This window comes from Urtica dioica, chromosome 9, assembly GCF_054948205.1.
Source record: "Urtica dioica subsp. dioica isolate 48M chromosome 9, U.dioica_male_clone48M_v1_H2, whole genome shotgun sequence".
Classification (NCBI taxonomy): Eukaryota; Viridiplantae; Streptophyta; class Magnoliopsida; order Rosales; family Urticaceae; genus Urtica; species Urtica dioica.
Genome location: NC_142764.1, coordinates 25290423 through 25316181, shown reverse-complemented (window position 1 = coordinate 25316181; position 25759 = coordinate 25290423). Strand labels below are relative to the sequence as shown.

The 25759-nt window shown below is 35.7% G+C and overlaps 3 protein-coding genes and 1 pseudogene across 6 annotated transcripts; 1 reads left to right on the top strand and 3 right to left on the bottom strand.

Annotated features, from left to right (window-relative positions):
- Positions 1–390: 390 nt before the first annotated feature.
- On the bottom strand, positions 391–5298 carry LOC149386172 (cysteine-rich receptor-like protein kinase 26). The gene is made up of 5 exons (XM_089625548.1): positions 4423–5298; positions 1354–1476; positions 1087–1229; positions 730–943; positions 391–629 (listed from the first exon to the last, which is right to left on the bottom strand). The coding sequence occupies exons 1-5, from the start codon at positions 5261–5263 to the stop codon at positions 391–393; spliced, it is 1560 nt and encodes a 519-aa protein (XP_089481674.1). The 5' UTR covers positions 5264–5298.
- Positions 5299–6373: 1075 nt separating this feature from the next.
- Positions 6374–9828, bottom strand: LOC149386171 (cysteine-rich receptor-like protein kinase 26; annotated as a pseudogene). The gene is made up of 7 exons (XR_016301280.1): positions 8941–9828; positions 8106–8228; positions 7844–7986; positions 7487–7700; positions 7149–7386; positions 6914–7064; positions 6374–6839 (listed from the first exon to the last, which is right to left on the bottom strand). The product of XR_016301280.1 is annotated as a cysteine-rich receptor-like protein kinase 26 (transcript).
- A 3553-nt stretch (positions 9829–13381) lies between these two features.
- Positions 13382–16944, bottom strand: LOC149386170 (cysteine-rich receptor-like protein kinase 26). Its single transcript, XM_089625610.1, has 7 exons — positions 16064–16944; positions 15289–15414; positions 15016–15161; positions 14672–14885; positions 14331–14568; positions 14097–14247; positions 13382–14008 (listed from the first exon to the last, which is right to left on the bottom strand). Exons 1-7 carry the CDS (start codon positions 16896–16898, stop codon positions 13664–13666), a joined length of 2055 nt encoding a protein of 684 aa, XP_089481736.1. The 5' UTR covers positions 16899–16944; the 3' UTR covers positions 13382–13663.
- A 1760-nt stretch (positions 16945–18704) lies between these two features.
- LOC149386169 (cysteine-rich receptor-like protein kinase 10) lies at positions 18705–25347 on the top strand. Of its 3 annotated transcripts, none has more exons than XM_089625612.1 (7): positions 18705–19542; positions 22969–23094; positions 23196–23335; positions 23435–23645; positions 23766–24003; positions 24085–24235; positions 24773–25347. In XM_089625612.1, the coding sequence occupies exons 1-7, from the start codon at positions 18705–18707 to the stop codon at positions 25118–25120; spliced, it is 2052 nt and encodes a 683-aa protein (XP_089481738.1). In that variant the 3' UTR covers positions 25121–25347. The 3 variants fall into 3 exon arrangements, with proteins under 3 accessions (XP_089481738.1, XP_089481739.1, XP_089481740.1); XM_089625613.1 differs by having other exon boundaries at positions 19056–19542; positions 22969–23111; positions 23210–23335; XM_089625614.1 differs by lacking the exon at positions 18705–19542 and having other exon boundaries at positions 23052–23104; positions 23185–23335.
- Positions 25348–25759: the final 412 nt, after the last annotated feature.

The following is a 25759-nucleotide window of genomic DNA, read 5'->3' as shown; positions in this document are numbered from 1 at the left end:
TCTCATTATTTCAGTCCCCGGAGCGTCTCTCAACATTGGATCCACGAAATTCGAAGCCGTACCATCCTTCCAATTTCTCCATGCCTAAACAAATAAATTGCTTCAGTTTATTTGGGCAGTCAGCAAAAAATATTGTTGAATAGTTTTTTTACTTACATAGCTTAAGAGGTCTTCTACGCGATCTCCGTGGCGGAAAAAAATGTTCTTTTGTCCACTCACTATTTCCAAAAGTAACACTCCAAAGCTAAATACGTCTGATTTAGGTGAAAAGTGTCCGTGCATAACATACTCTGGTGCCATGTATCCACTTCAGAAGAAAAGACGAGGAAGTAATTAGTATACAATTTTTTAAGATTATGGAGACAAGAGTTGTTAGAACCGTTGAGCTTACTATGTTCCTACTATTCGACTTGTATTTCCTTGAGTTTGATCAACTACAAATAATCTCGCCATTCCGAAATCCGCTATCTTGGGATGCATTTCTTCATCTAACAAAATGTTACTTGCTTTGAGATCTCGGTGAATGATTGTCAAACGAGAATCCTCGTGTAAGTAAAGTAGTCCTCGAGCAATGCCTCCGATAATTTTGTAACGCCTCTGCCAATCCAAGTTTTCTCTCTTGCTTGGGTCTTAAAAATTGTGAAAATGATACACAAATACAAAATTAAATCCTACTTAATGAAGTTATATTTTTTTCAAAGACGGGAAAGTACGAAAAAAGCATGTTACCAAATATGAAGATATCGAGGCTCGCGTTTGGAACAAATTCATAAATAAGAAGTCTCTCATCACTTCCTTTCAAGCAAAAACCAAGTAGCCGTACGAGATTGCGGTGTTGAAGTTTGGCAACCAGAGTGACCTCATTCTTGAATTCCAAGTCCCCTTGGCCCGAACCCCTTAACAACCTTTTTACAGCTATCACTTGTCCGTCTGGAAACCTTCCCTGAGTATGACATCAAATACATAGATCTCATGTCAGCAAGAAAGAAAATAGATGTCTTCATTTTAGATGTCTCCAAAGACTTCAAAATTATTCAAATCAACAAAGAAAGGAAATAGATGTCCTCGTTTTATTATTTCACGTACCTTGTAAACAGGACCAAACCCACCCTGTCCTAGCTTATTTGCCTCATCAAAGTCATCGGTCGCTACTTGAATGTTTTCGAAACTATACTGTAAAGATTCGGCTGTTACGATGTCTTCATCATGATCGTATAATGGGCGATCAGCTACGAAACGATACAAATCAGATAGATTCAGCCTAAAAACTTTGTTGCTGGCATGCATGTAACGAAACCAATAGCTTTTTCGTTAATTATAAATAAATTGAATGAGATTGATTTTTATGCTTACTTGAGATATCCTTTTTCTTTTTTATTCTTAAACACACGCAGACAAAGATGGTCAGCAGCACCGCGCAAGCCAGAGCACTTGAAACAGCTATAACTACAGTTCTAGATGTGTTACTCCCATTTCCTGCAAAATCAACAAATATTAAGAGGATATTTTAGCAACATTGAATACAAATTTTAAAAAATTGTATGAAATAAACCACTTAAAACATTGATATTGTAAAGTGGCCAAAGTTTCAAGATTTTAAATAACATAGCCAACTTTAGTGATGCGGCAATTAATTCAAATTTTGCATTCCAATTTTATCCTTTTGTTATTTTAATCGGTCTTTTGTTTTAGTTGATGGTGTCATTAATTGTTGATTTTTTTTACTTTAAGTTTATTAATTATCACAATGACTTTCATTACTTTTATATATAGCAATTATATATATAAAGAGAGAGAGAGAGAGAAGGTAAAATAAGATCCATATATATACTATATTTATATATTCCTTACTTTTTATGTAGCAATTATAGATATAAAAGAGAGAAGTTAAAATAAGGTTTATATTTATAAATAGGGTTATTAAGTTATATAGCCACACGGATATAGTGGATTGAGATATAGCCCACATTTGGTTAATTTACTGTAAATAGCCAAGTAAATTTATTAACAGATTAATAAAAGATTTTTTTAACACAACCAAACATATATTTTATGTAGTTAATAGGCTGCTACGTATACAAGTTGGCTATTTACAAAGTATTTACCAAATGTTGGCTAATTTACAATTCCTATAGTTTATGTGGCTTACGTAGCCAATTTTTTGTTATAAATATATATATATATATATATATATATATTGAATAGTGGCGTAAGAAAATGAAGGACATGCATGTCAGATTGAGTCCTTTCTCTCTCTCTCTCTCTCTCTCTCTCTCTCTCTCTCTCTCTCTCTCTCTCTCTCTCCATGAGTCTCCCAGTGCAAATCTGGTACCAAGTCCCTGTTCCAAATCTAAACGCCTCAACCGCAAATGACGCCATTCTTCCGTTCCCAATATACTTGCCCTCGGAGTAGTTGAAGGTTTCGTAGTCCTCCATTCTTTCATATTTGACTCATCCTAGTAGGTCGCTTCGCTCCTCTAGGAAAATCATCCATTGCCGGAGGCTTTTCCCCGGCTACTCTCTCTCTCTCTCTCTTTCTCTCTCTCTCTCTCTCTCTCTCTCTCTCTCTCTCTCTCTCTCTCTCTCGTACCATCAACCATTTTCCCAGAGGTATTGTTTCGATCCGTATATTGGTGTTTATGCAATCGGATCGGTATATTTGTGTTTATTTCATTATCATTAGCAAAAGTAGAGGAGTTGCTAGTAAAATTTTGGTAAATAGCCACTAGTGATTATTTACACTTTTGAAATATGTAAATACCCAGAAATTATTCATATTTGAGGTGAGAAGTTTCGGTAGATATTTGCGTACTTTAAGCGGTGTAAATAATTGATGGTGGCTATTTACAAAAAAATTATGAAACGTTGGATATAAGATTATTTTCAACATTTCATATGGATATTTATCCACTGCACTCTTTTTATATTTATTTGTGTTATTTTTTGTAGATGTATGTAAATTTGTGTTAATTTTGCTATATTTATTTATTTGTGTTAATGTCGGGAAATTTTTAATGCACCTGAATGAATCTAGGAGACTACGACGCATTGATTAGAAAAAGTAACAGAGAGATAAACTCATCGTTAATGGAGAGAGAGAGAGAGAGAGAGAGAGAGAGAGAGAGAGAGAGAGAGAGAGAGAATTAAGGAATGAGGAGTTATTAAACGTAGTTATTGTCATCTCATTTGATGACTCGTTTTTTATTTTTAATTTTGAAATGTTTATTGAAGGATATTTTTGATATTTGATTCTCGTTAATTATTGTTAATGGTTATTTTGTAAATTTAACTAAATTTTGACTGTTTAGCAAAACTTAAATTTGTTATTTTTTTAAAAGGAAAATGAAGTTTGCTATTGACTAGTTAACTATAGAGCCCAATTTTAAATTTAGTCGTATCCCATTTAGAGATTATACTCTTATCATTCTTATCAATCATAGTCATATATTATTATGTTGTATTTTCCTTTTTAACGAATATCTTTAATGTTTATATTGGTATTTATAAATACAACACTCAATTCATTAATACAAAAAATTGACTACAAATTCTATTAAGCAGTACTTGCGAATTCTTTTATCTTTAGTAATTTACTAATTTAAGAAAATAATTTTTTATATTAAAAATTTATAATTTTCAACCAATTGTTTATTGACCCTAAAAATTGTAATATTATTATAGCAATTATTGAAAAAAAACACATTGAAAAAGGACTGCAAATTTTAAAAAATAAAATCAAAGTCAATAAGAATAAATGTCAAAGAAAATTTTCACGGTCAAACTTCAACTATTACTATAAAACGTAGAAATGAGTTAGGCTATTTTTTTAGTTTATAAGCAACTAAGCCATATTAAATTTATTATTTGCTATATATCCAATATATATTTAATAAATGATAATTAATTTACCACTGTATTTATTAACAATAATTAATTGACAACTTTTTCCAAGTAACTCCCTCTCATTAATGGTTAACGAGAGAAAATTATATGGACAAAATGATCAATTAATGATGTTAATAAAATCAGTATCTGATTAATTATAGTTAATCAAACAGTAGTTATTTAGGAAATTTAAAAATTCAAGTACGCGGATATATAACTATATGGAACCACTAATAGTTTTTTTTTTTTTGGCTAATTCATATAGTTTTTTTTAATAGTGATATAATTGAAGCTTTTATTAAAAAAAAAAATTAAAACCTCAAAGGGCGGCGGAATTTATTAAAAAACCCAGTTCGTAAAAGTTAAAAATTTAAAGGGCTGCGACTAATTTTCAAGGACAACTTTATTCTACTATGTTTTCAAGATCGGCGGCATAGATAATAATACAAAATAAAAATAAAAATAAAACCACCGATATTATAATAATAGTAATGGTTAAATAATAAATAACTGTATTGCAATAATAACTTAGCATACCTTTCCTGCCTTGTGTAGAAGTAGTTGCGTTATTAGATGAAGCCAGCGACGGTGGCGGAGCTACCACCGGCGGCGGCAGAGAAGGATCATCGATGTTAGGGTCATAGAAGAGGTTACTTTCGTACCTGAAGTTGCAGCTGGGTCCCATAACCCGGCCACCTATCTTACCGGCGCAACATCTCAGAATAAGCCCAAAGGTGTCGTCAAGGCAGTTGTTGCAGTCCCGCATCGACAGCTCCGGCGTACACTGCACCAGAGCATAAACCGTCGAGAATCCTGGCGCCGACGCGTTTCCCGCCGCGTACTTCCGGAGGGGCCCGCCTGACGCCGCCCGGTTCTTCAGCCCGTCCAGCAGCGTCCGGAGGGTTCTGAAGAACCCGTCCACCTCCGAAGTCACGTTTCTCCTGTTCCACCTGTAGAATATATCGCCGGAAGCTCGGCCGTCGAGTGAGCGGTTCGAGTAGCGGAGCATGCAGAATTCGTACCAACCGACGGCCTCCTTCTGGTTCGGGCAGCGCCGAGGGAGCGCCAGCGTGGCGTCCTCGAGGCAGCTCCGGCACTGGCCGGGCTCGGCGTCTCCGCGGCAGAGACCGACGGCGTGGGCTTCGTTGATTCCGTCGCCGAGGGAGAGGTTGTAGAAGCCGTAGCCATTGCCGTCTGTGGTGGGGAGGGTTGACAAAAGGGTGTCGAGGTTGGCTTTGTAGTCGCTGCTGCTTGTGTAGTTTCCTATGTCGTTTATGCAGAAGTGGTACAGGAAACTGGGTTGAGCTGTGGTTTTGTTAGAGGTGTGTATTACTAAGGTAACAAAAAGGAGTAGAAGAGACACACGAAGGGTTGCCATTGGAGAGGATACGTGAGGAATGTGGTGTTTGCTCAAGCTGCTTTTGTCTTGGGCAATTAAAAATAAGAATAAAAATATTACCACTTTTTCTCAAGAGATATATGGTGTATGGAGTATGGACTACGGAAATAATTTTTTTTTTTTAGAAACTACGGAAGTAATTTACATTGACCATATTTTTCTTTTGAGCTTGTAAAAATCAAGCAATCACGGTATATATGGAATTATATACTAAGATTAAATCCCCAAATCCGACCTAAAATCATAAAATAAATAATACGTAAAGAACAAATAACACACGAATTTATTGTGGTTTACTTTTAATGCAAAAGTTACGTTCACTTTGTCGTTGCAGATTTTCACTAATTAAATATTTAATTTGTCAACTCGCTGACGAATTAGACTCCACAAACCAACATTATATATGATCGTTAGGAGATGACTTGGACTGTTGAGTTCTATTTTCTAGTTAGGATTGCTGCCATGGCAATGGCCATTTATGTCAGGATTGCTGCCATGGCAATGGCCATTTATGTCAGTTATGGTGAGTTTTCGTTTCACGAAAAACCACTTACAACACAAGCGCATATGTCGTCAAATAATAAAACGTGTTAGAACACGAGTATTAATATCAAAGGAAACCCGTCTTAATTTTCAACGTAAACTAAATACTAACTCTTTTGAGTTATGAAAATGTAAAAAAAGAGATTTTTGTATAATTCGAATTTCCTTGTTATCTTCAAAATAAATCCCTTGGTACTTTCTTTTTAATGCGAGTCTTTTGTAACGTTTGTTTAGTTTGTATGTTTCTTCATCTCATGTTAGGAATATTTGTCAACTAAATGTTAGTTATATTGAATGAAAATATGTGAAGAAATGTCACCTGTGTTGTCATGTAATGTTGCATCTCAAAACATATATATAAAAATAGAAATATTTTGTGTAAATTTTTTTATTTCAAGTAATGCTTGCTTTGAATAGTATAATACAAGGTAGGTCGAGCAGCCTCCGTAGACAGAGCACTACTCCGAAATTTCAAATGACGCATATGCTAGGTAGCCAAGTGGTAAACCAGATGATAAAATAAACATCATTCTAAAACAAATGATTGAATATCCAAATATTACCAACGGGACAAGAGCACATGCATATCCAAAAACTAGTGCCTATTTTAATACCAAAATAAAAAAGAAAAGAAAAGAAAAGTGTAGTAACTTGTAATGCACGCAAAGTGATTATTATTAGCATACTTCTACCGCGGATAGGGCTCAGTGATTGAAGCCTCGTTTACAGATACTCGAGATGACTCTCTCTTTGAATAATCCGGATCCTCGAGCGTAAATCCTGCTTGGATGCTGCTGTGCGTGAAAAAAGCTGGCTCCGAGGGCACACGTAGAGACATTGAATTGCTGTTTAGCATGAGGACAATCGCGCTCATCGTCGGTCTATCTGCTACGTTTTTTTGGACACATAACAAAGCAATGTGGATGCATCTCATTATTTCAATCCCCGGAGTGTCTCTCAACAGAGGATCCACAATATTTGAAGCCGTGCCATCCTTCCAATTTCTCCATGCCTAAACAAATAAATTCTTCAGTTTATTTGGACAGTCAGCAAAAAAATATTGTTGAATGTTTTTTTTTTACTGACATAGCTTAAGAGGTCTTCTACGCAATCTCCGTGACGGAAGCAATTGTTTTTTTGTCCACTCACTATTTCCAAAAGTAACACTCCGAAGCTAAATACGTCTGATTTAGGTGAAAATTGTCCGTGCATAACATACTCTGGTGCCATGTATCCACTTCAGAAGAAAAGGCGAGGAAGTAATTAGTATTCAATTTTGTAAGATTATGGAGACAAAAGTTGTTAGAACCGTTGAGCTTACTATGTTCCTACTATTCGACTTGTATTTCCTTGAGTTTGATCAACAACAAATAATTTCGCCGTTCCGAAATCCGCTATCTTGGGATGCATTTCTTCATCTAACAAAATGTTACTTGCCTTGAGATCTCGGTGAATGATTGTCAAACGAGAATCCTCGTGTAAGTAAAGTAGTCCTCGAGCAATGCCTCCGATAATTTTGTAACGCTTCTGCCAATCCAAGTTTTCTCTCTTGCTTGGGTCTTAAAAAAGATGAAAATGATACACAAATACAAAATTAAATCCTACTTAATGAAGTTATATTTTTTCCAAAGACGGGAAAGTACGAAAAAAGCATGTTACCAAATATGAAGAGATCGAGGCTCGTGTTTGGAACAAATTCATAAATAAGAAGTCTCTCATCACTTCCTTTCAAGCAAAAACCAAGTAGCCGTACGAGATTGCGGTGTTGAAGTTTGGCAACCAGAGTGACCTCATTCTTGAATTCCATGTCCCCTTGGCCCGAACCCCTTAGCAACCTTTTTACAGCTATCACTTGTCCGTCTGGAAACCTTCCCTGAGTATGACATCAAATACATAGATCTCATGTCAGCAAGAAAGAAAATAGATGTCTTCATTTTAGATGTCTCCAAAGACTTCAAAATTATTCAAATCAACAAAGAACGGAAATAGATGTCCTCGTTTTATTATTGCACGTACCTTGTAAACAGGACCAAACCCACCCTGTCCTAGCTTATTTGCCTCATCAAAGTCATTGGTTGCTACTCTAATGTTTTCGAAACTATACTGTAAAGATTCGGCTGTTACGATGTCTTCATCATGATCGTATAATGGGCGCTCAGCTACGAAACGATACAAATCAGTTAGATTCAGCCTAAAATCTTTGTTGCTGGCATGCATGTTACGAAACCAATAGCTCGTTAATTATAAAAAATTGAATGAGATTGATTTTTATGCTTACTTGATATATCCTTTTTCTTTTTTATTCTTAAACACACGCAGACAAAGATGGTCAGCACCGCGCAAGCCAGAGCACTTGAAACAACAGCTATAACAACAGTTCTAGATGTGTTACTTCCATTTCCTGAAAAATCAACAAATATTAAGCAGAGATTTTAGCAATATTGAATACAAATTACTATGTTTTATTAAAAAACCAGGTCCGTAAAGTTAAAAATTTAAGGGGCTGCGCATAATTTTCAAGGTCAACTTTATTTACTATGTTTTCAAGATCGGCGGCATAGATAATAATAATAATAATAAAAAAAGGCCACCTGCTACGTTTGGTTTAGATTAAAAAACTCTGTATTTGTTTTTAGAAAAAACTAAACTGCTTATTTGGTGTTTAGTAAAATTATTTTTACAAAAAACTTCAAAAGCGATTTTAGATTTTGTACATGAGAGATGTAAAAGCTAGGATTCTTAATTTTTAGAAAAAGTGTTTTTAAGTTTGGTATATAAATTACTGTAACATTCTCGTACAAAATAATTCATATATATGTATATAAATAAGCATATTAATAATTATTATTTAATTATTAAGAACATGTCTATTTTAGTCTTTTTACTATAATATATTTATTTTACCAAACGCTAAATCAGTTTTTGTTACTAGCAACAACTGTTTTATAAACAGTTTACCAAACATTTTGTCAGTTTTTGAAAAAACAGATTTTTTTTAAAAACTGAATCTAAAAACACTTTTTTTAAAAACAAACTATGCCAAACGGGGTCATTATTTATAATAATAATGGTTAAATAATAAATAACTGTATTGGAATAATAACTTAACATACCTTGTGTCCTACCTTGTGTAGAAGTAGTTGCGTTATTAGTTAAAGCCAGCGATGGTGGCGGAGCTACCACCGGCGGCGGCAGAGAAGGATCATCGATGTTTGGGTCATAGAAGAGGTTACTTTCGTACCTGATGCTGCAGCTGGGTCCCACAACCCGGCCACCTATCTTACCGGCGCAACATCTCAGAATACACCCAAAGGTGTCGTCAAGGCAGTTGTTGCACTCCTGCATCGTCAGATCCGGCGTGCACTGCACCAGAGCATAAACCGTCGAGAATCCTGGCGCCGACGCGTTTTCCGCCGCGTACTTCCGGAGGGGCCCGCCTGACGCCGCCCGGTTCTTCAGCCCGTCCAGCAGCGTCCGGAGGGTTCTAAAGAACCCGTCCACCTCCGAAGTCACGTTTCTCCTGTTCTGTAGAATATATTGCCGGACGCTCGGCCGGCGAGTGAGCGGTTCGAGTAGCGGAGCATGCAGAGGTCGTACCAACCGACGGCCTCCTTCTGGTTCGGGCAGCGCCGAGGGAGAGCCAGCGTGGCGTTCTCGAGGCAGCTCCGGCACGGGCCGGGCTCGGCGTCTCCGCGGCAGAGACCGACAGCGTGGGCTTCGTTGATTCCGTCGCCGACGGAGAGGTTGTAGAAGCCGTAGCCATTGCCGTCTGTGGTGGGGAGGGTTGACAAAAGGGTGTCGAGGTTGGCTTTGTAGTCGCTGCTGCTTGTGTAGTTTCCTATGTCGTTTATGCAGAAGTGGTACAGGAAACTGGGTTGAGCTGTGGTTTTGTTAGAGGTGTGTATTACCAAGGTAACAAAAAGGAGTAGAAGAGACACACGAAGGGTTGCCATTGGAGAGGATACGTGAGGAATGTGGTGTTTGCTCAAGCTGCTTTTGTCTTGGGCAATTAAAAATAAGAATAAAATGTTACCACTTTTTCTAAAAAGAAATATGGTCTATGGAGTATGGACTACGGAAGTTTTTTACATTGACCATATTTTTCTTTTGAGCTTGTAAAAATCAAGCAACCACGGTATATATGTATTGTAGGTGGCAGCAACTGGAATTATATGTTAAGATTAAGGCTCCGTGGAAAAGAAAATGGAAATCCCTCGTATTTTACTTAGGTTGTTTGGATTGAGGAAAATAGGGTGGAAACAAATATGATATAAAATGCGAGTGAAAGTGTATAACTAAAATGAGGATTTCATTTTCCTTCGAAAATCAAATAGAAAATGAGAATCTCTCCAAATTTGTCTATGAGGGGATCACATTTGTGTGTCTCGTCCAAGGACCGAGCCAGAAAAACTCAATAGGGGGCTTATTTGAAAAAAAAAATATTTAGAGGGGCTAATTAAAACTCATGGTAAAAATGAATTTTTTTTTTTTAAAAAAATGAGTCAAAAGTGTAAATTTTTAGGGTGAAAATGTAAATTTTAGGGTAAAAATGTAAATTTTTTTAAAAATTAGCAAAAAATGTAAATAAAAAATATTTGAGGGGGGCTAATTAAAAAAATTCATTGTAAAAATTAATTTTTTTTAAAAAAATGGGTCAAAATTATAAAGTTTTTAGGGTAAAAAATGTAAAACTTTTTAAAAATTGGCAAAAAATGTAAATAGAAAATTTGAAGGGAGGCTGGAGTCCACCCTGGACCTTAAGTTAGATCCGTCCCTGGTCTCATCGTTACTTTTCCGTCAATTTTCTATCATATTTTCCATGACTTCCAAATACAATTAGAATTTTGACGTTTTCTATTATTTTCTCTCACATTTTCATTTTCTCTATTACTTTCACTTTCTCTCTTATTTTCCGGATTCCAAACGGAGCCTAAATCCCCAAATCCGAGCTAAAATCATAAAATAAATAATACGTAAAGAACAAATAACACACGAATTTATAGTGGTTTACTTTTAATGTGAAAGTTACATCCATTTTGTCGCTGCAGATTTTCACTAATTATATATTTAGTTTGTCAGCTTGATGACTGGTTAGACTCCACACACCAACATTATATATGATTGTTAGGAGATGACTTGGATTGTTGAGTTCTAATTTCTAGTAAGGATTGCTGCCATGGCAATGACCATTTATGTCAGGATTGCTGCCATGGCAATGGCCATTTATTTTAGTGATGGTGAGTTTTCGTTTCACGAAAAACCACTTACGACGCAAGCGCATATGTCGTCAAATAATAAAGCGTGTTAGAACACGAGTATTAATATCAAAGGAAACTCGTCTTAATTTTCAACGTAAACTAAATACTAACTCTTTTGAGTTATGAAAATGTAAAAGAAGAGATTTTTGTGTTTTTGAAGTAAAATACAAAAGCGAGTGAAAACGGTTTTAAGAACCATGAAAGTGAAAGGGCGCGACTTCGTTGGATCATAAATTCAACTAGTTAGGTTGAGGACTCTAAGTGCAGCTAGATTAGAAAAGCTTTGAAATTACTAAACATGTAATGAGTAAATTATTAAACTAACGATTTGAACAACTAGTTGAACAACTATTTGCTGGTGCAAGAACAATTAAGCAAGCAATTAAACAAGCATAGTACAACAAAGTACACAAAGATTTGGTAACTATGTTTGGTGATTAAACACCTACTCAGATGGACTGATACGTCTGGTGGTGGATTTCATGAGAGTACGGTAGTTCACAACATAGATGACTCGTAGAATTTATGCAAAAGAATCATAGCTTTTAGGAGAATTAAGGGAGGCCACACGGCCGATAGCATCCTACAAATCTTACTATGAGTGATGGAATAGTGGCGTATACGTGATAGAATAATATTTATAACTTTAGACAATGCCACAAATAACAACGTCATGGTTAGAGGCTTAAGATGAGAGATACCTTGTGAGGACAACCTTCTACACCAAAGGTGTGCAACCCATATTATAAACCTCACAGTCAAAGCCGATTCCGAAACCTATGACCCGTGCATTACCAAAATTAGGGACGCCATTGCCTGATCAATAGTTCCAACCCTAGAGTAGATGAGTTTGAAGAGACATATTTTTTACTAAATGAGAGGACATTCCATCTTGACGATAGAATTAGGTGAAATTCAACGTACTTAATGTTAAGGAACCTCTTTTCACCGAGTTATTATTACGAGGTCATAATACGATTCGTCAATCATACGGGTAATGCTAACATAACCTAGGACGACATTGCAATGGCTAAATTTTTTTGTGATTTTCCTTCACCTTTTCTATGATGAAACTTGTGCATTATCTACTGTGTATACACTTACTTCGTATTTAGCAATTCATAACATAACAATAATAGCACAACATCTTCATGATGTGAACCATTTTCCACTTTTTCAACCATGCATTATAGCCATGAAAGAAAAGTATAACAAATATAGGGGTCCATGCAAAATTCCTTTTCTATACGGCTTTGGGTGCATTTTAGACCCCCGAATCAACTTTGAAGGATATAGGGACTTTTTGCAATATTTAGTGGATATGACTGGTGAAAATTACATTTTAAGCTATCACGCCAGAGTCATGGAGGGTTTTTATTCTCTTTTCAGGACCTATCAATCAAGAATTGGACCACAACATGAGCCAAGTCCACCACGCAACCAATCAACAAGCACATGCATGTTTCAACAAATATATCAACACGCACAAGGTGTGCATAGATCTCCAAGTCCATTGCCATCTTCATCAAGATCCCAATATTCGGCCAGTAACAAGGAGATCGCACTATACAACACGTCCCGATTTATTTCCATGCAACAAGATATACTAGACGTCCTAGCGTGCTGGAGGCAATGCGAAAACATGTTTCCCATCTTGTCAAGAATATAGCTCGTGAACTATTCTCGATACTTGTCTCGACTGTTTCATCCGAGGCCGCATTCAGTAGCTCCGGTCGCATTATCGATGATAGAAGATGTAGTCTAGCTCCTGAGATGGTGGAGGCATTAATTGTTGAAAAAAATTGGTTTCTACACGATAGACAAACTCAAGAGACGTTTGTTAACTTCGATCTCGTGGATGATTTCGTTTTCGATCTTTCAAGTTTGGACATTGATGATTAGATTTATATTTGTAACTTTAAATAATTTTGAATATAAATAAAGGTATTATTTCCTCTACTGACCCTCGAAGAGGCTTTAAGGAGCCGTTTTAAATACATTATTCTTTATTTCTCACTTTTACATTTTAGTCCTTATTTAAAAAAAATATTACATTTTAATCCTTTGAAATTGTGTTGATTTTAATTATTTTTTTTAATTTATAGAAAGTGGAAATTTCAACCAATGAAAGGAAAATTTCCGTTCCATTGGTTTGGCAGATACGGATTTCAAGAATTCAATGCGGTGAAATTCCGATCAACACTGGAAATAATAATTATTTCCGGTCAAAATCGGAATTACATGCGCAATGTTAATGGATTTCTGTTTCCTGCCAAATACGCAGGTTTAATTCCCATCTCAAGGAGTATACATAAAAAATGGCCTTTATTTTACTTCAGAGCACTACTCCAATCCCAAATGACGCATATGCTGGGGATGCAACATTAAGTAGCCAAATCATTTCCAAAAGGACAAGAATACAACAAATTACAAACCCAAAAACTTAATTAAAAAAAATAAAAATAAAATAAAAACATACGAACCGAAAAATTACTGCCTATTTTAATAACAAAAAGGAACAAAAAAAAAAAAAAAGTTGTGTAATGTACGCACTAAGTTAACTATTATAAGCATACTTCTAGCGAGGATAAGGCTCAGTGATTGAAGCCTCGTTTACAGATACTTGAGATGACTCTTTCTTCGAATAATCCGAATCCTCGGTCACCCTTGAGTCTTCATCGAGCGGAAAGTCTGCTTCGATGCTGCTGTGCATGAAAAAAGCTGGCTCCGAGGGCACACGTAGAGACATTGAATTGCTGTTTAGCATGAGGACAATCGCACTCATCGTCGGTCTATCTGCTACATTTTCTTGGACACATAACAAAGCAATATGTACGCATCTCATTATTTCAGTCCCCGAAGCGTCTCTCAACACAGGATCAACGATATTTGTAGCTGTACCATCCTTCCAATTTTTCCATGCCTAAACAAATAAATTGCTTCAGTTTATTTGGACAGTTGGCAAAAAAAAAAAAAAAAAATTATTGTTGAATGGTTTTTTTTTTACTTACATAGCTTAAGAGGTCTTCTACCCGATCTCCGTCACGGAAACAATTGTTCTTCTGTCCGCTCACTATTTCCAAAAGTAACACTCCGAAGCTAAATACGTCTGATTTAGGTGAAAATTGTCCGTGCATAGCATACTCTGGAGCCATGTATCCACTGTAGAAGAAACACGAGGAAGTAATTAGTATTTAAAGAAAAAAGATTCTCGAGACAAAATTTGGTTGAATGCTTGAGCTTACTATGTTCCCACAATTCGACTTGTATTTCCTTGAGTTTGATCAACTAGGAACAATCTTGCCATCCCGAAATCCGCTATCTTGGGATGCATTTCTTCATCTAGTAAAATGTTACTTGCTTTGAGATCTCGGTGGATGATTGTCAAACGAGAATCCTCGTGTAAGTAAAGTAGTCCTCGAGCAATGCCTCCGATAATTTTGTAACGCCTCTGCCAATCCAAGTTTTCTCTCTTGCTTGGATCTAAAAAAACGAAAAAATGATACACAAAAACATAATTTAAGACTACTTAATGAAGTTTTTATTTCGTGTGAAATACGGAGAAGTATGAAAAATGCCAAGTTACCAAATATGAAGAGATCGAGGCTCGCGTTTGGAACAAATTCATAGATAAGAAGTCTCTCATCACTTCCTTTCAAGCAAAAACCAAGTAGCCTTACGAGATTGCGGTGTTGAAGTTTGGCAACCAGAGTGACCTCATTCTTGAATTCCAAGTCTCCTTGTCCCGAACCCCTTAACAACCTTTTTACAGCTACCACTTGTCCGTCTGGAAACCTTCCCTGAGTATGATATCAAAAACATGATGCACATGGAAGAAAAGTTGTTAGGCTAGTCCTCCCATGGCTTCAAAATTATTCGAAATACGAACAAGAAAGAAAATTGATGTCCTCGTTTTATTATTGCACGTACCTTGTAAACAGGACCAAACCCACCCTGTCCTAGCTTATTTGCCTCGTCAAAGTTATTGGTCGCCACTCGAATGTTCTCGAAACTATATTGTAAAGATTCGGCTGTTTGGATTTCGTCATCGTGATCGTATAATGGGAGAGCCTCAGCTACGAAACGACAAAAATGAGATAAATTTAGCCTATTTTTTTTTTTTTGTCGTGTTATGCAAGATTCAAATCCAATAGCTTTTTCGCGAATTGCAAAAAATTGAATGAGATTGCTTTTTATGCTTACTTGAGATCTCCTTTTTCTTTTTTATTCTTAAACACACGCAGACAAAGATGGTCAGCAGCACCGCGCCAGCCAGAGCACTTGAAACAGCGGCAATGATTACTATTCTAGATGTGTTACTCCCATTTCCTGCAAAATCAAGAAACAATTTAAAGCCAGATTGCATAAATATATACAGAGATGAAGCCAGAATTCTAGATTAAGAGGGGGCGAACATTTTAAATATAAAGATTTAACATGAACCATATTACACAAGTAGATATATCATAAAGTTTAATAATTAATGTATATATTTTTATTATCTGTACTTTAATGAAAATTTTAAGGGTCAAACTTCAACTACTAATACTAAAATATAATGATATTATTGAAGGCATCTATTGTATATAAAATTAAGAAATTTGTAAACTGGCTGTGAAGGGTCAAACTTTGACTACTGCAAAATCCATCCAATTTATCGTAATCGATTAGTTAACATGTTGGTTAACCGTATTCTGAAACACGGAAAAAAATCATTGGGTTATCAAATTATCTATCGAGCCATGAAAAAGATTCAACAAAAGACAGAAACAAATCCACTATCTGTTTTTACTACATACGTTTTCAGGATCAGCGCTACAAATAATAATTAAAATAATAATAATAAAGAAAGGCCACCGTCCCCCGATACAAGATAGATGATAATGATAATTTTATTTTTCATCGACGCAATAGTTTAAACGATATATCAAGGAAAAAAATAGAAAAAAAAAAGCACTGGATTATTTGCTTGACATACCCTGTATAGGAGTAGTTGTGTTAGTTGGAGCCGGCGGCGGTGGCGGAGACGCTACAGGCGGCGGAGAAGGATCATCGATGTTCGGGTCATAGAAGAGGTTACTTTCGTACCTGAAGCTGCAGCTGGGTCCCACAACCCGGCCACCTATCTTACCGGCGCAACACCTCGTCATATCCCGATACGCGTCGTCAAGGCAGTTGTTGCACTCCTGCATCGTCAGCTCCGGCGTGCACTGCACCAGCGCGTACACCGTCGCGAACCCCGGCGCCGTCGTGTTCCCCGCCGCGTACTTCCGGAGTGGCCCGCCGGACGCCGCGCGGTTCTTCAGCCCGTTCAGCAGCGTCTGTAGGGTTTCGAAGAACCCGTCCGCATCCGAAGTCACGTTGTTCGTGTTCCACATGTGGAATATATCGCCGGACGCTCGGCCGGCGAGTGAGCGGTTCGAGTAGCGGAGCATGCAGAGATCGTACCACCCGACCGCCTCTTTCTGGTTCGGGCAGAGCCGAGGAAGTGCCAGCGTGGCGTTCTCGAGGCAGCTCCGGCACTGGCCGGGCTCGGCGTCTCCCCGGCAGAGACCCACGGCGTGGGCTTGGTTGACTCCGTCGCCGGCGTCGTCGGTGGAGAGGTTGTAGAAGCCGTAGCCATTGCCGTCTGAGGTGGGTAGGGTTGACAAAAGCGTGTCGAGGTTGACTTTGTAGTCGCTGCTGTTTGTGTAGTTTCCTATGTCATTTTTGCAGAAGTGGAACAGGAAGCTAGGTTGAGCAGTGGATTGTTTAGAGGCTTGAACTACGATGATGATAAAAAGGAGAATGAGAGATCCACCCCGGATTGCCATTTGACAGTGGGAAATGTGATGTTTGCTCAAAGCTTGTTCTTTTATATGTCTTGGACAATTAGTAATAAGAATAAAAAATTTAGCTACGACGACTTTTCAAAAGAAAAACCTGGTGGCTGCCGCTGGAATATGGAATTAATTTATAGCTAGTATTAGGCTATTTAGGCTTGCTGATCTAAACATTGTTATTTCTTTTATTCTTTTCACACCTTTCCTCCGTTTGAACCTGTTTCCACGTAAGCGGTTAGATAGGAACACGGTGGGAAACTACAACACGCAATAGACGTATTAGTAGTTTCTCTGACTTTTTCTTCGCATATATAAAAGAAACACCCAATTGACTCGCCAGCATTACAAAATTGTTCATTGCGTATTGTTTAGGCCATTGGTGATATAGCATTTTAAACCGAATACATACAATACCATATTCTTCGTAGTTTTTTACGCGAGAGTATTTAAAAATATTTTGTATAGGGTTTGCCAATAAATTAATCTCTCTCTCTAACTCTCGATTCCATTTGACTCTCATGCCACTTTCTTCTAAGTTTAATGGATACTCCATAATATAAATATATATATATATATATATATATATATATATATATATATATATATATTGACGGATTTACATGGGATTCAAAGAGGTACGTGATTCCTTCAATTTTTTTTATACATTTTTAGTCTATTTTTTATTTTTAAATTATCTTAAGGATTTATAAATTAGCCCCACTTAAAGATTTTGTTTTTCGAATTAGCCCTCTTTGAATTTTTTTTTTTCAAATTTGCTACATAAACTTGCACAATATAATTCATTCTCTCGTCTATCACCTTTCACCCAACATCTCTCTTTCTCTCTCTATATATATAATTATATATGTTGAACACCAGCCACATTATTATTCTCAGCGTGTGTTTCATTAGTACACGTGGCATGCATCTTAGCAACTTTAGTTTAATCAACGGTGTACATTAGTCATGGCTATTTTATCAAACCGTTAGGTTATTAAGGCTTAATACATTTTTTTACTTGCTGTACTGAAAGGACTCAAATAATTTAGAGAGAGAAAGAGAACTGACCATTCTTGAAGAAGAGTCAACATCAAGTAGAGACGAAGCTCTCCTGCTAGTCTCTGTTGAAATTAGAGAGAGAGAGTATTTGGGATCAATTGAGAGAATGAAGATCTCATTGATACCCTGAACAATACAGAGGAGCGGTATTTATAGTTACCGATCTTGAGAACAAAAACAACAATAAATAGAAAATATACTAAACTATACATAGAAAAAAGAGAAGTAAAGAACATACAAGTCGTTTCTTCACTTAGCACTAATAGTCTCCATTACTTCATCTTGTTGTTCATATAGTTGTATTACGTGTATATATATAAGTAGATTCCATATGTATACAATTCTCAATAATTTAATAAGATAGCAATGTCATTTAAAATTAAAATCATAAATTCATAACATTATAATCAGCATAAGGTCCTAAATTAGAAAAACAACATTGAATCATAATCAAACAAAAATAAATAAATGTTCTTAAGGAAACATCTTAGGCCACAATGGCATATTGTATTTGTTACAATTACAAATGAAAACCAATAAAATCATTCGTCTGTCTAGTAGCAACTACCCAATACATACATGTCCACATGCACCCTCCCTCCAGCTGGGAAACATTTAAATACAAACCCAGAATTTCCGAAAAATAAACTCAACAAAAATTATTTTTTTTACTAGTCGTAATCCCAAAGACTTTTAAAGCGTGATGTACCAATTTCACTAATACCATTATGACCAGCAATGGCATTTCGCTCTCTAAGTTCATCAGTCCCTTTCTTCATCTTCCTTCTCTCCATCAAAGTCAACGCCCAGCCAGAGTTCCTATACGAAATTTGCCAAAACAAGATAGGCAATTACACAAACAGCAGCGACTACAAAGCAAATCTCAACGGCCTCTTATCAGCCTTTCCCGCCACAGACAACGGCAACGGCTACGGCTTCTTCAACGCCTCCTTCGGCCGAGACCCCAACCAGGCCCACGCCGTCGGGCTCTGCCGCGGAGACGTGGGGCCCGGCCCGTGCCGCGGATGCCTCGAGAATGCCACGCTGGCGCTCCCGCGGGCGTGCCCTAACCAGAAGGAGGCCGTCGGGTGGTACGACTTTTGCATGCTCCGATACTCGAACCGATCACTCGTCGGACTTTCCGAAACCTCCGAGATCTTCTTCATGCGCAATGCCAACAACGTCTCCTCCACCGCTTCCAGCGAGTTCTTCTCGACCCTCCGGAAGCTTCTCGACGGCCTCAAGAACCGCGCCGCCGCGGGAGGAAGGTTCCGGAAAGTGGCGGCCGGGAACGCCACGGCGCCGGAGTTCATGACGGTGTACGCGATGGCGCAGTGTTCGCCGGATATATCGGAGCGGGACTGCTACAGCTGTCTGGAGTATTCCTTCACGTTCATGCCTCAGTGTTGCGGCGGGAAGATCGGCGGAAGAGTCGTCGGAACCAGCTGTAGCTTTAGGTACGAGGTTTACCTTTTCTATCAGCCCTTAGATGACGTGTCATTCGAGACTTCTTCGCCGTCACCATCTCCGGGATCACCGCCGCCTGCAAAAAATGGCACTGCAGCCACCGAACCGGGTACATATAATTTACTTTTTTTTATTATTGTTATTTTATTACAAAGAACAGTATTCTAAACCAAACCTGAAGATAGCTAACATGATTCTCCCTACCAAATAAGATAATAAGCTATGCATGTATTAACAATTGACTTACTCCTGAGGTTTTTTTTAATTATATTTTCAAGTTTCCACTCAGGTAGCTAAGCTTTCACACATATACATGAAAATAACGAAGACTGTTGACGTGCTATCTGTTATTATTTTTTTTTAATATTTTTGTATTCCAAGTTCAGTCTCGATTAATAGTTTAATACTCGGTTTTTTGACGTGACTATCAGTTATATTCCTGCTATATATTTAATTAAGAATTAAAATTAATTTTTTAGTTATCCTATACCCGTCGTTTTCGTGTTCTATAAAATTTGTATTTCACACTATATCAATAATGTTGGTTGAGTCAACGAAGGTATTTGATAAAATATTATTTGTGTGCTGGAAAAACTGTCTAAAAAACCACAACTAAGTAATGATCGTTTTTTATTCCCAAATTATTTATGGTCGCATTATTTTCCATTATCTACGCTTTTGCTTGGTCACCATACGTGTATTAATCTGGTTTGGCGGTTTGTAGAATTGTAAGTTTTAACCCGGAAATGTAAGGGATTTGGAATTCAAAAAATATCATTAATAAAATAAGAATTATTGACGATAAAAATACTTAATATTTTCTTGAAACCCCATTTATATACTTAATTTTTTTTTTCGACGACAAACATATCTAATGTTACATTTTAGTTGTGCCGTTAATACCTAAACCATTAAATTAGATGGAAAAACACGTGGCAATCTCATAATTAATAAAAAAATTAATAGTTTTTCTTAAAGCTAATTAACTAATAATTGTATAATTTTATAATACATAATAATTTAAAAGAAAAAAAAACTTTCTCCTCCTTATTTATTATGCATAATAAGTTAATTTTTTCTTAAAATTTAAACAAAAATTAATTTTATTATTTTTGAAAATAAATTATAAGGAAAAAACATTCACTTCATTGATAAAAATTATTATGAATATTTTTTAATTATTTTTAAGACAAATTACTGATTAAAAAAAATTGTATTATAAAATGATATAATTAATGTTTGATTCTTTCTAGGCAAAATTAGTTGAAGTTCAACTAGTTTTAAGAAAAATTACTAAAAAATATTTGTATTATAAAATGATATAATTATTAAAATTAAAAATTATTCAACGTTTTACTTCTAAATAAATAACACTGCATCACTCTATTTTTTTAGATTGAACCCATAACCTCCACATTGATGATTCAAATAAATTGAATAATATGCATTAACTAGTTTCAGCATTTATAATCATAAATGAAACATTAAATAAACAAAAAATTGGCTACGTAATCCACCTAAACTATAGGAATTGTAAATTAGCCAACCTTTAGTAAATACTTTGTAAATAGCCAACTTGCATACATGGCAGCCTATTAACTACCTAAAATATATGTTTGACTGTGTTAAATAAGTCTTTTACTAATCTGTTAATAAGTCTATTTGGTTATTTGCAAAAAATTAACCAAAGGTGGGCTATATCTCAATTCATTATATCCGTGTGGCTATATAACTTAATAACCCTTAAATAAATAACACAATATAAATACGCATAATATTTCCATGGATTTATAACATGCACATATCATTTGACATAATATTGCATGTTTCGTGGTTGTTAGTTTGGTCTAGTGATAATCTCACATATACATCGACTGAAAGGTCCTGGGTTCGAGCTCCCTGGATTACAGAAATACATGTCCCTTTAAAAGTGGATGATTTATCATTTTTCGGCTTAATGTCCATGTACTAAAGCATGTAATCTTGATCAACAGTATCGCATACACTTGCACTGCTATAATATACCATGTAATATTGGCCAATAGTGCCACTCCTCAAAAGAAAAAATATTGCATGTTTCAAAATAATATAGAGTAAAATAAAACATACGATTCTCTAAATATCAAATAACTAAAACCATTAAATTAATAATGGAAATTCATAATTAATTACGCTATTTTTCTTTAATTTAATCATGCGTATATTAAATTGGGTGATTTTAGTGATTAAAATAATGTATTTTCTTTATAATAAAAAAAATTGTCCTTCGATAATTAAAAAATGAAATGCCATTTTGTACACTCACAAATCTCAGAAAACGACATGTCATTTAGTAGCTAATCAGAATCCTGAGAAATGACATGTCATTTTTCTCGTTATTAAAAGGGAACCCAAAGATGACATGTCATTTTATCGCTATTTAGAAAGGAAAAAAAAAAAGAAAAAAAAAAAAAGAAGAGGCATCTCCCTTATTACTATAGGATTTTATGCTAGCTCCTTTCATATTTTTATCATACTATTCCTAACATTTACACATAATTTTACACTACGGGACATTAGTTGGCAGCAAAAATGAAATGTGGTATAAAAGCCTATTGCTCAAGAAAAAAGGGTAACTGTTTCCAAATCCCCTAATTTTCAACGCAAATATAATGACATGAAGTTTTTGCATAGGTTGCCTTCTTCACCCAAAATTCTTTAAACATGTTTTCAAAATCCCAAAACAAACGCTTCAAGAAAGACTCTAATCATAGTTTTTCAAAATAATAGAAATCATATGAGAAAATCAAAGTTTTAATAGAAAAACCGTGGCCATGAACAAAACGATATATATACATATATACATATATATATATATATATATATATATATATATATATAACATAAAATTAAGAAACTAGTCAACTTAAACGTTTGAAACTGCTAAATAGTCAACGTTTGATAAATCTTAGATAAATAACTGTAAATGATGACGTGTCCTTATGTGGAAGTGACTATTTATTTAAGATTTACATCTGTAAATATATGAAAGTGGTTATTTATCTAAGATTTACCAAACGTTGGCTATTTAGCAAACATGATGCGACATTCATGTTTTGTTTTTTCATTGAAATAAAAGAGTGATATTTACGTTAAGTTAAGCGTGTAAATATGTAAATGTAGCTATTTATCAAATATTTACTAAACGTTAATTAAATAACAATCTCAAAATGTAAATATGACTATGTACCTAATGGACTATATAGCCATCCACGTGGAGATATGTATATATAAACTCTAATACCAAAGTTTAGTTCAATTAGCATGCATGGAAATGCGTTAGCAAAAAGTATAACCCTGATTACTCTGTCAACGCTGATTACTCATGCAGAGAACTTTTTGCTAACGCACTGCCATGCATGCTAATTGAACTAAACTAGCAGAGAACTTATTAATGTATTTATAATTTGAAGTATTCATTTATTTTCGTAGATCATACATACATGTATTGTTAGTTTTGAACAATGGATTTGGAACTCGCTTGATGCTTTTGCAGAACATACGAGCTTATCATCTAAAACGATTGTTATTATCACGGTTTCAAGTGCTGTTGGGTTTGTGTTGCTAATCATCTCTCTTTGCCTGTATTTGAGGATGAAAAAGAGAAAAAATGTGGTTGAAAGTAAGTACTTATGTCCTGTCACCTAAGAAGTAATTACATGGATTTATATACGTTTCTGTACATATGTGTGAAACGTACTTCTGTCATTTATGCTGTTCAAGATCCACGGGCACAGGAACCGGATGAAGAAATCGAAAGATCGGAGTCATTGCATTACAGTTTCGAGTCAGTTAGAATTGCTACAGATAACTTTTCTGAAGCAAATAAACTAGGACAAGGTGGATTTGGTCCTGTTTACAAGGCAAGTGTTTGTTACCATATATATATATTTTTTAAAATTTTAATATTATATCAAAGTACAGCAAAAAAGCCATAAAAATGACGTCCATTTATAATTTAGGGGAGGCATTTGAACGGTCAAGAGATTGCTGTGAAAAGATTATCCACCGCCTCGGGCCAAGGAGAGATTGAATTTAAGAATGAAGTCATGCTTGTTGCCAAGCTTCAACATCGTAATCTTGTCCGGCTTCATGGTTTTTGCCTGGAAGGAAAGGAAAGACTTCTTGTTTACGAGTTCGTTCAAAACGCTAGCCTAGATCAAATCATATTTGGTATGCCTCTGTTTCCATATTTATTAAAAAAATGTCAAAGAGGTCTGATGAGTAGGCTTGACTTAATTAAGATCCTTGATTTGATTCTATGTCACCCTTTTTGTGTTCAATTCGTTCTAGATCCAAGCAAGAGGGACACATTAAATTGGGATAGACGTTACAAAATTATTGGAGGCATTGCCCGAGGGCTTCTTTACTTACACGAAGATTCGCGTCTGAGAATCATCCACCGAGATCTCAAAGCAAGTAACATTCTTCTAGACGAAGAAATGAACCCAAAGATCTCAGATTTCGGAATGGCGAGGCTTTTCAATGTCGATCAAACCCAAGGCAATACAAGTCGAATTGTCGGAACCTAGTAAGATAATGACTTTTATTTTCTAGTTCATATACACAAGATATAACTCTATTTACACATAATACATATGTTTCATCGTAGTGGATACATGGCTCCTGAATACGCTATGCACGGACAATTTTCAGTAAAATCGGACGTGTTTAGCTTTGGTGTCTTGATTCTAGAAATAGTGAGCGGACAGAGAAACAATTCTTTCCGCAATGGAGATCACATCGAAGACCTCCTAAGTTATGTGAGTACGAAATCATGTTGCCAAAGGCCGAGCTAGCTTAGGACCAAATTAATTTTTTCCCCTGATTTTTTGAAAATTAAAATTTTTCTTTAATTATTACTTTTTTAGCCTAAAATTATATTGTTTTATATTTGTCCCCTATATATTTTTGTTTTCTTACAAACCCCTTATATAGAAGGGTCCATTAGATAAATAGCCACATTTACATTTTGACATTGCTAAATAGTCAACATTTCGTAAATCTTAAGTAAATTGACACCTTTATATATTTACAAATATAAATCTTAAGTAAATATTCATTTCTATTTATTAGGCCACATTATCTATATGACTATTTATCTAATATTTACAAAACGTTAGCCATATATAGCAATTCCAAACGTTTTATTGACTATTTACCTAATTTTTTATATATAGAAATTTTTTGAATCAAATTTGCTCGTGACTATATAAATCCTAGCACCACTGCATGTTTACAACTATTTTGACCGCTGATGATAACATTTTATTATCGTTTTGGCCAATTAACCCTCAAAGACGTGGAGAAATTGGAGGGACGGGACACCTTCAAACATCGTTGATCCTCTGGCGAGTCACGGACAAGGATCTGAAATCATGAGATGTGTTCACATTGCACTCTTGTGTGTTCAAGAAAATGTAGCCAGAAGACCAACTATGAACACAATCGTTCTGATGCTAAATAGCAACTCTCTATCTCTACCTGTGCCCTCAGAGCCCGCTTTCTTGCTTCGCAACAGCACTGGAACAGACACGTCAGTGTATTCCAATTCAAAAGAGATTGCCAAATCAGATCACTCCAAGAGTGACCATTCTGCCCAAGCATCAGTAAATGAGGCTTCAATATCTGATTTGTATCCGCGTTAACAGGTGTGAATGACGGCAATAACGTTGCACGCTGTGTCTTAATATGACTACAAACATTTTAGGTTTTGTATGTTGCACTTTCTTTTGGTCAAATGTTAACTTGATCAGTACTGTATATGTACATGCATGTCTAATGGCAGGTCTCGTTATTAACGGACAGATCAAGTATTTTCAAAAGAGAAAAGGTATCTACGTATTAAAAATCATAATGCAATATCAATAACGTACGTCAACAGTGCTGCAGATATATGCTATTGCCTTATAACTTATTTGTTGTGCTATGAACAACTAGTTGCTTTGTGAACTGTTAATTTAAGTGGTGCTCTTTTTTTCCAATTTTTCAGAAAGCATGTTCATCTATAGTTTACCGTGATCGACTTCGTCCTTGCGAAATTATGTAGAAATATTTATTATATAAATAAAATTTGTATGTGAATTTTCATGGCGGCCTTTGAATGACCGTAATGCAATGTTTGGAATATCCCAGTAAATAAGAATCAACAAAGAGTTTATAAATTAAGTCATAGATTATACCGTGTTTTGATCCTTTTACATGAGTACAGTTTTTGAAAAACATGTTTTGCAAAATACCGTGTTTCTTTAAAATTGTACGACAAAATTTTAAAGACTGTCGTGGAA

What these genes read in the sequence shown, in the direction of transcription:
- LOC149386170 (XM_089625610.1), bottom strand. Translation starts at nt 16,898, where the DNA reads ATGGCAATCCGGGGTGGATCTCTCATTCTCCTTTTTATCATCATCGTA. An exon ending in AAAGAAAAAGGAGATCTCAA is followed by an intron (nt 15,162 to 15,288) that starts GTAAGCATAAAA and finishes GTCGTTTCGTAG; the next exon opens with CTGAGGCTCTCCCATTATAC. An exon ending in TAGAAGACCTCTTAAGCTAT is followed by an intron (nt 14,009 to 14,096) that starts GTAAGTAAAAAA and finishes TTATTTGTTTAG; the next exon opens with GCATGGAAAAATTGGAAGGA.
- LOC149386172 (XM_089625548.1), bottom strand. Translation starts at nt 5,263, where the DNA reads ATGGCAACCCTTCGTGTGTCTCTTCTACTCCTTTTTGTTACCTTAGTA. An exon ending in TTCTACACAAGGCAGGAAAG is followed by an intron (nt 1,477 to 4,422) that starts GTATGCTAAGTT and finishes TTGATTTTGCAG; the next exon opens with GAAATGGGAGTAACACATCT. An exon ending in CCTCGATATCTTCATATTTG is followed by an intron (nt 630 to 729) that starts GTAACATGCTTT and finishes ACAATTTTTAAG; the next exon opens with ACCCAAGCAAGAGAGAAAAC.
- LOC149386169 (XM_089625612.1), top strand. Translation starts at nt 18,705, where the DNA reads ATGGCATTTCGCTCTCTAAGTTCATCAGTCCCTTTCTTCATCTTCCTT. An exon ending in CACTGCAGCCACCGAACCGG is followed by an intron (nt 19,543 to 22,968) that starts GTACATATAATT and finishes ATGCTTTTGCAG; the next exon opens with AACATACGAGCTTATCATCT. An exon ending in GATTTGGTCCTGTTTACAAG is followed by an intron (nt 23,336 to 23,434) that starts GCAAGTGTTTGT and finishes TTTATAATTTAG; the next exon opens with GGGAGGCATTTGAACGGTCA.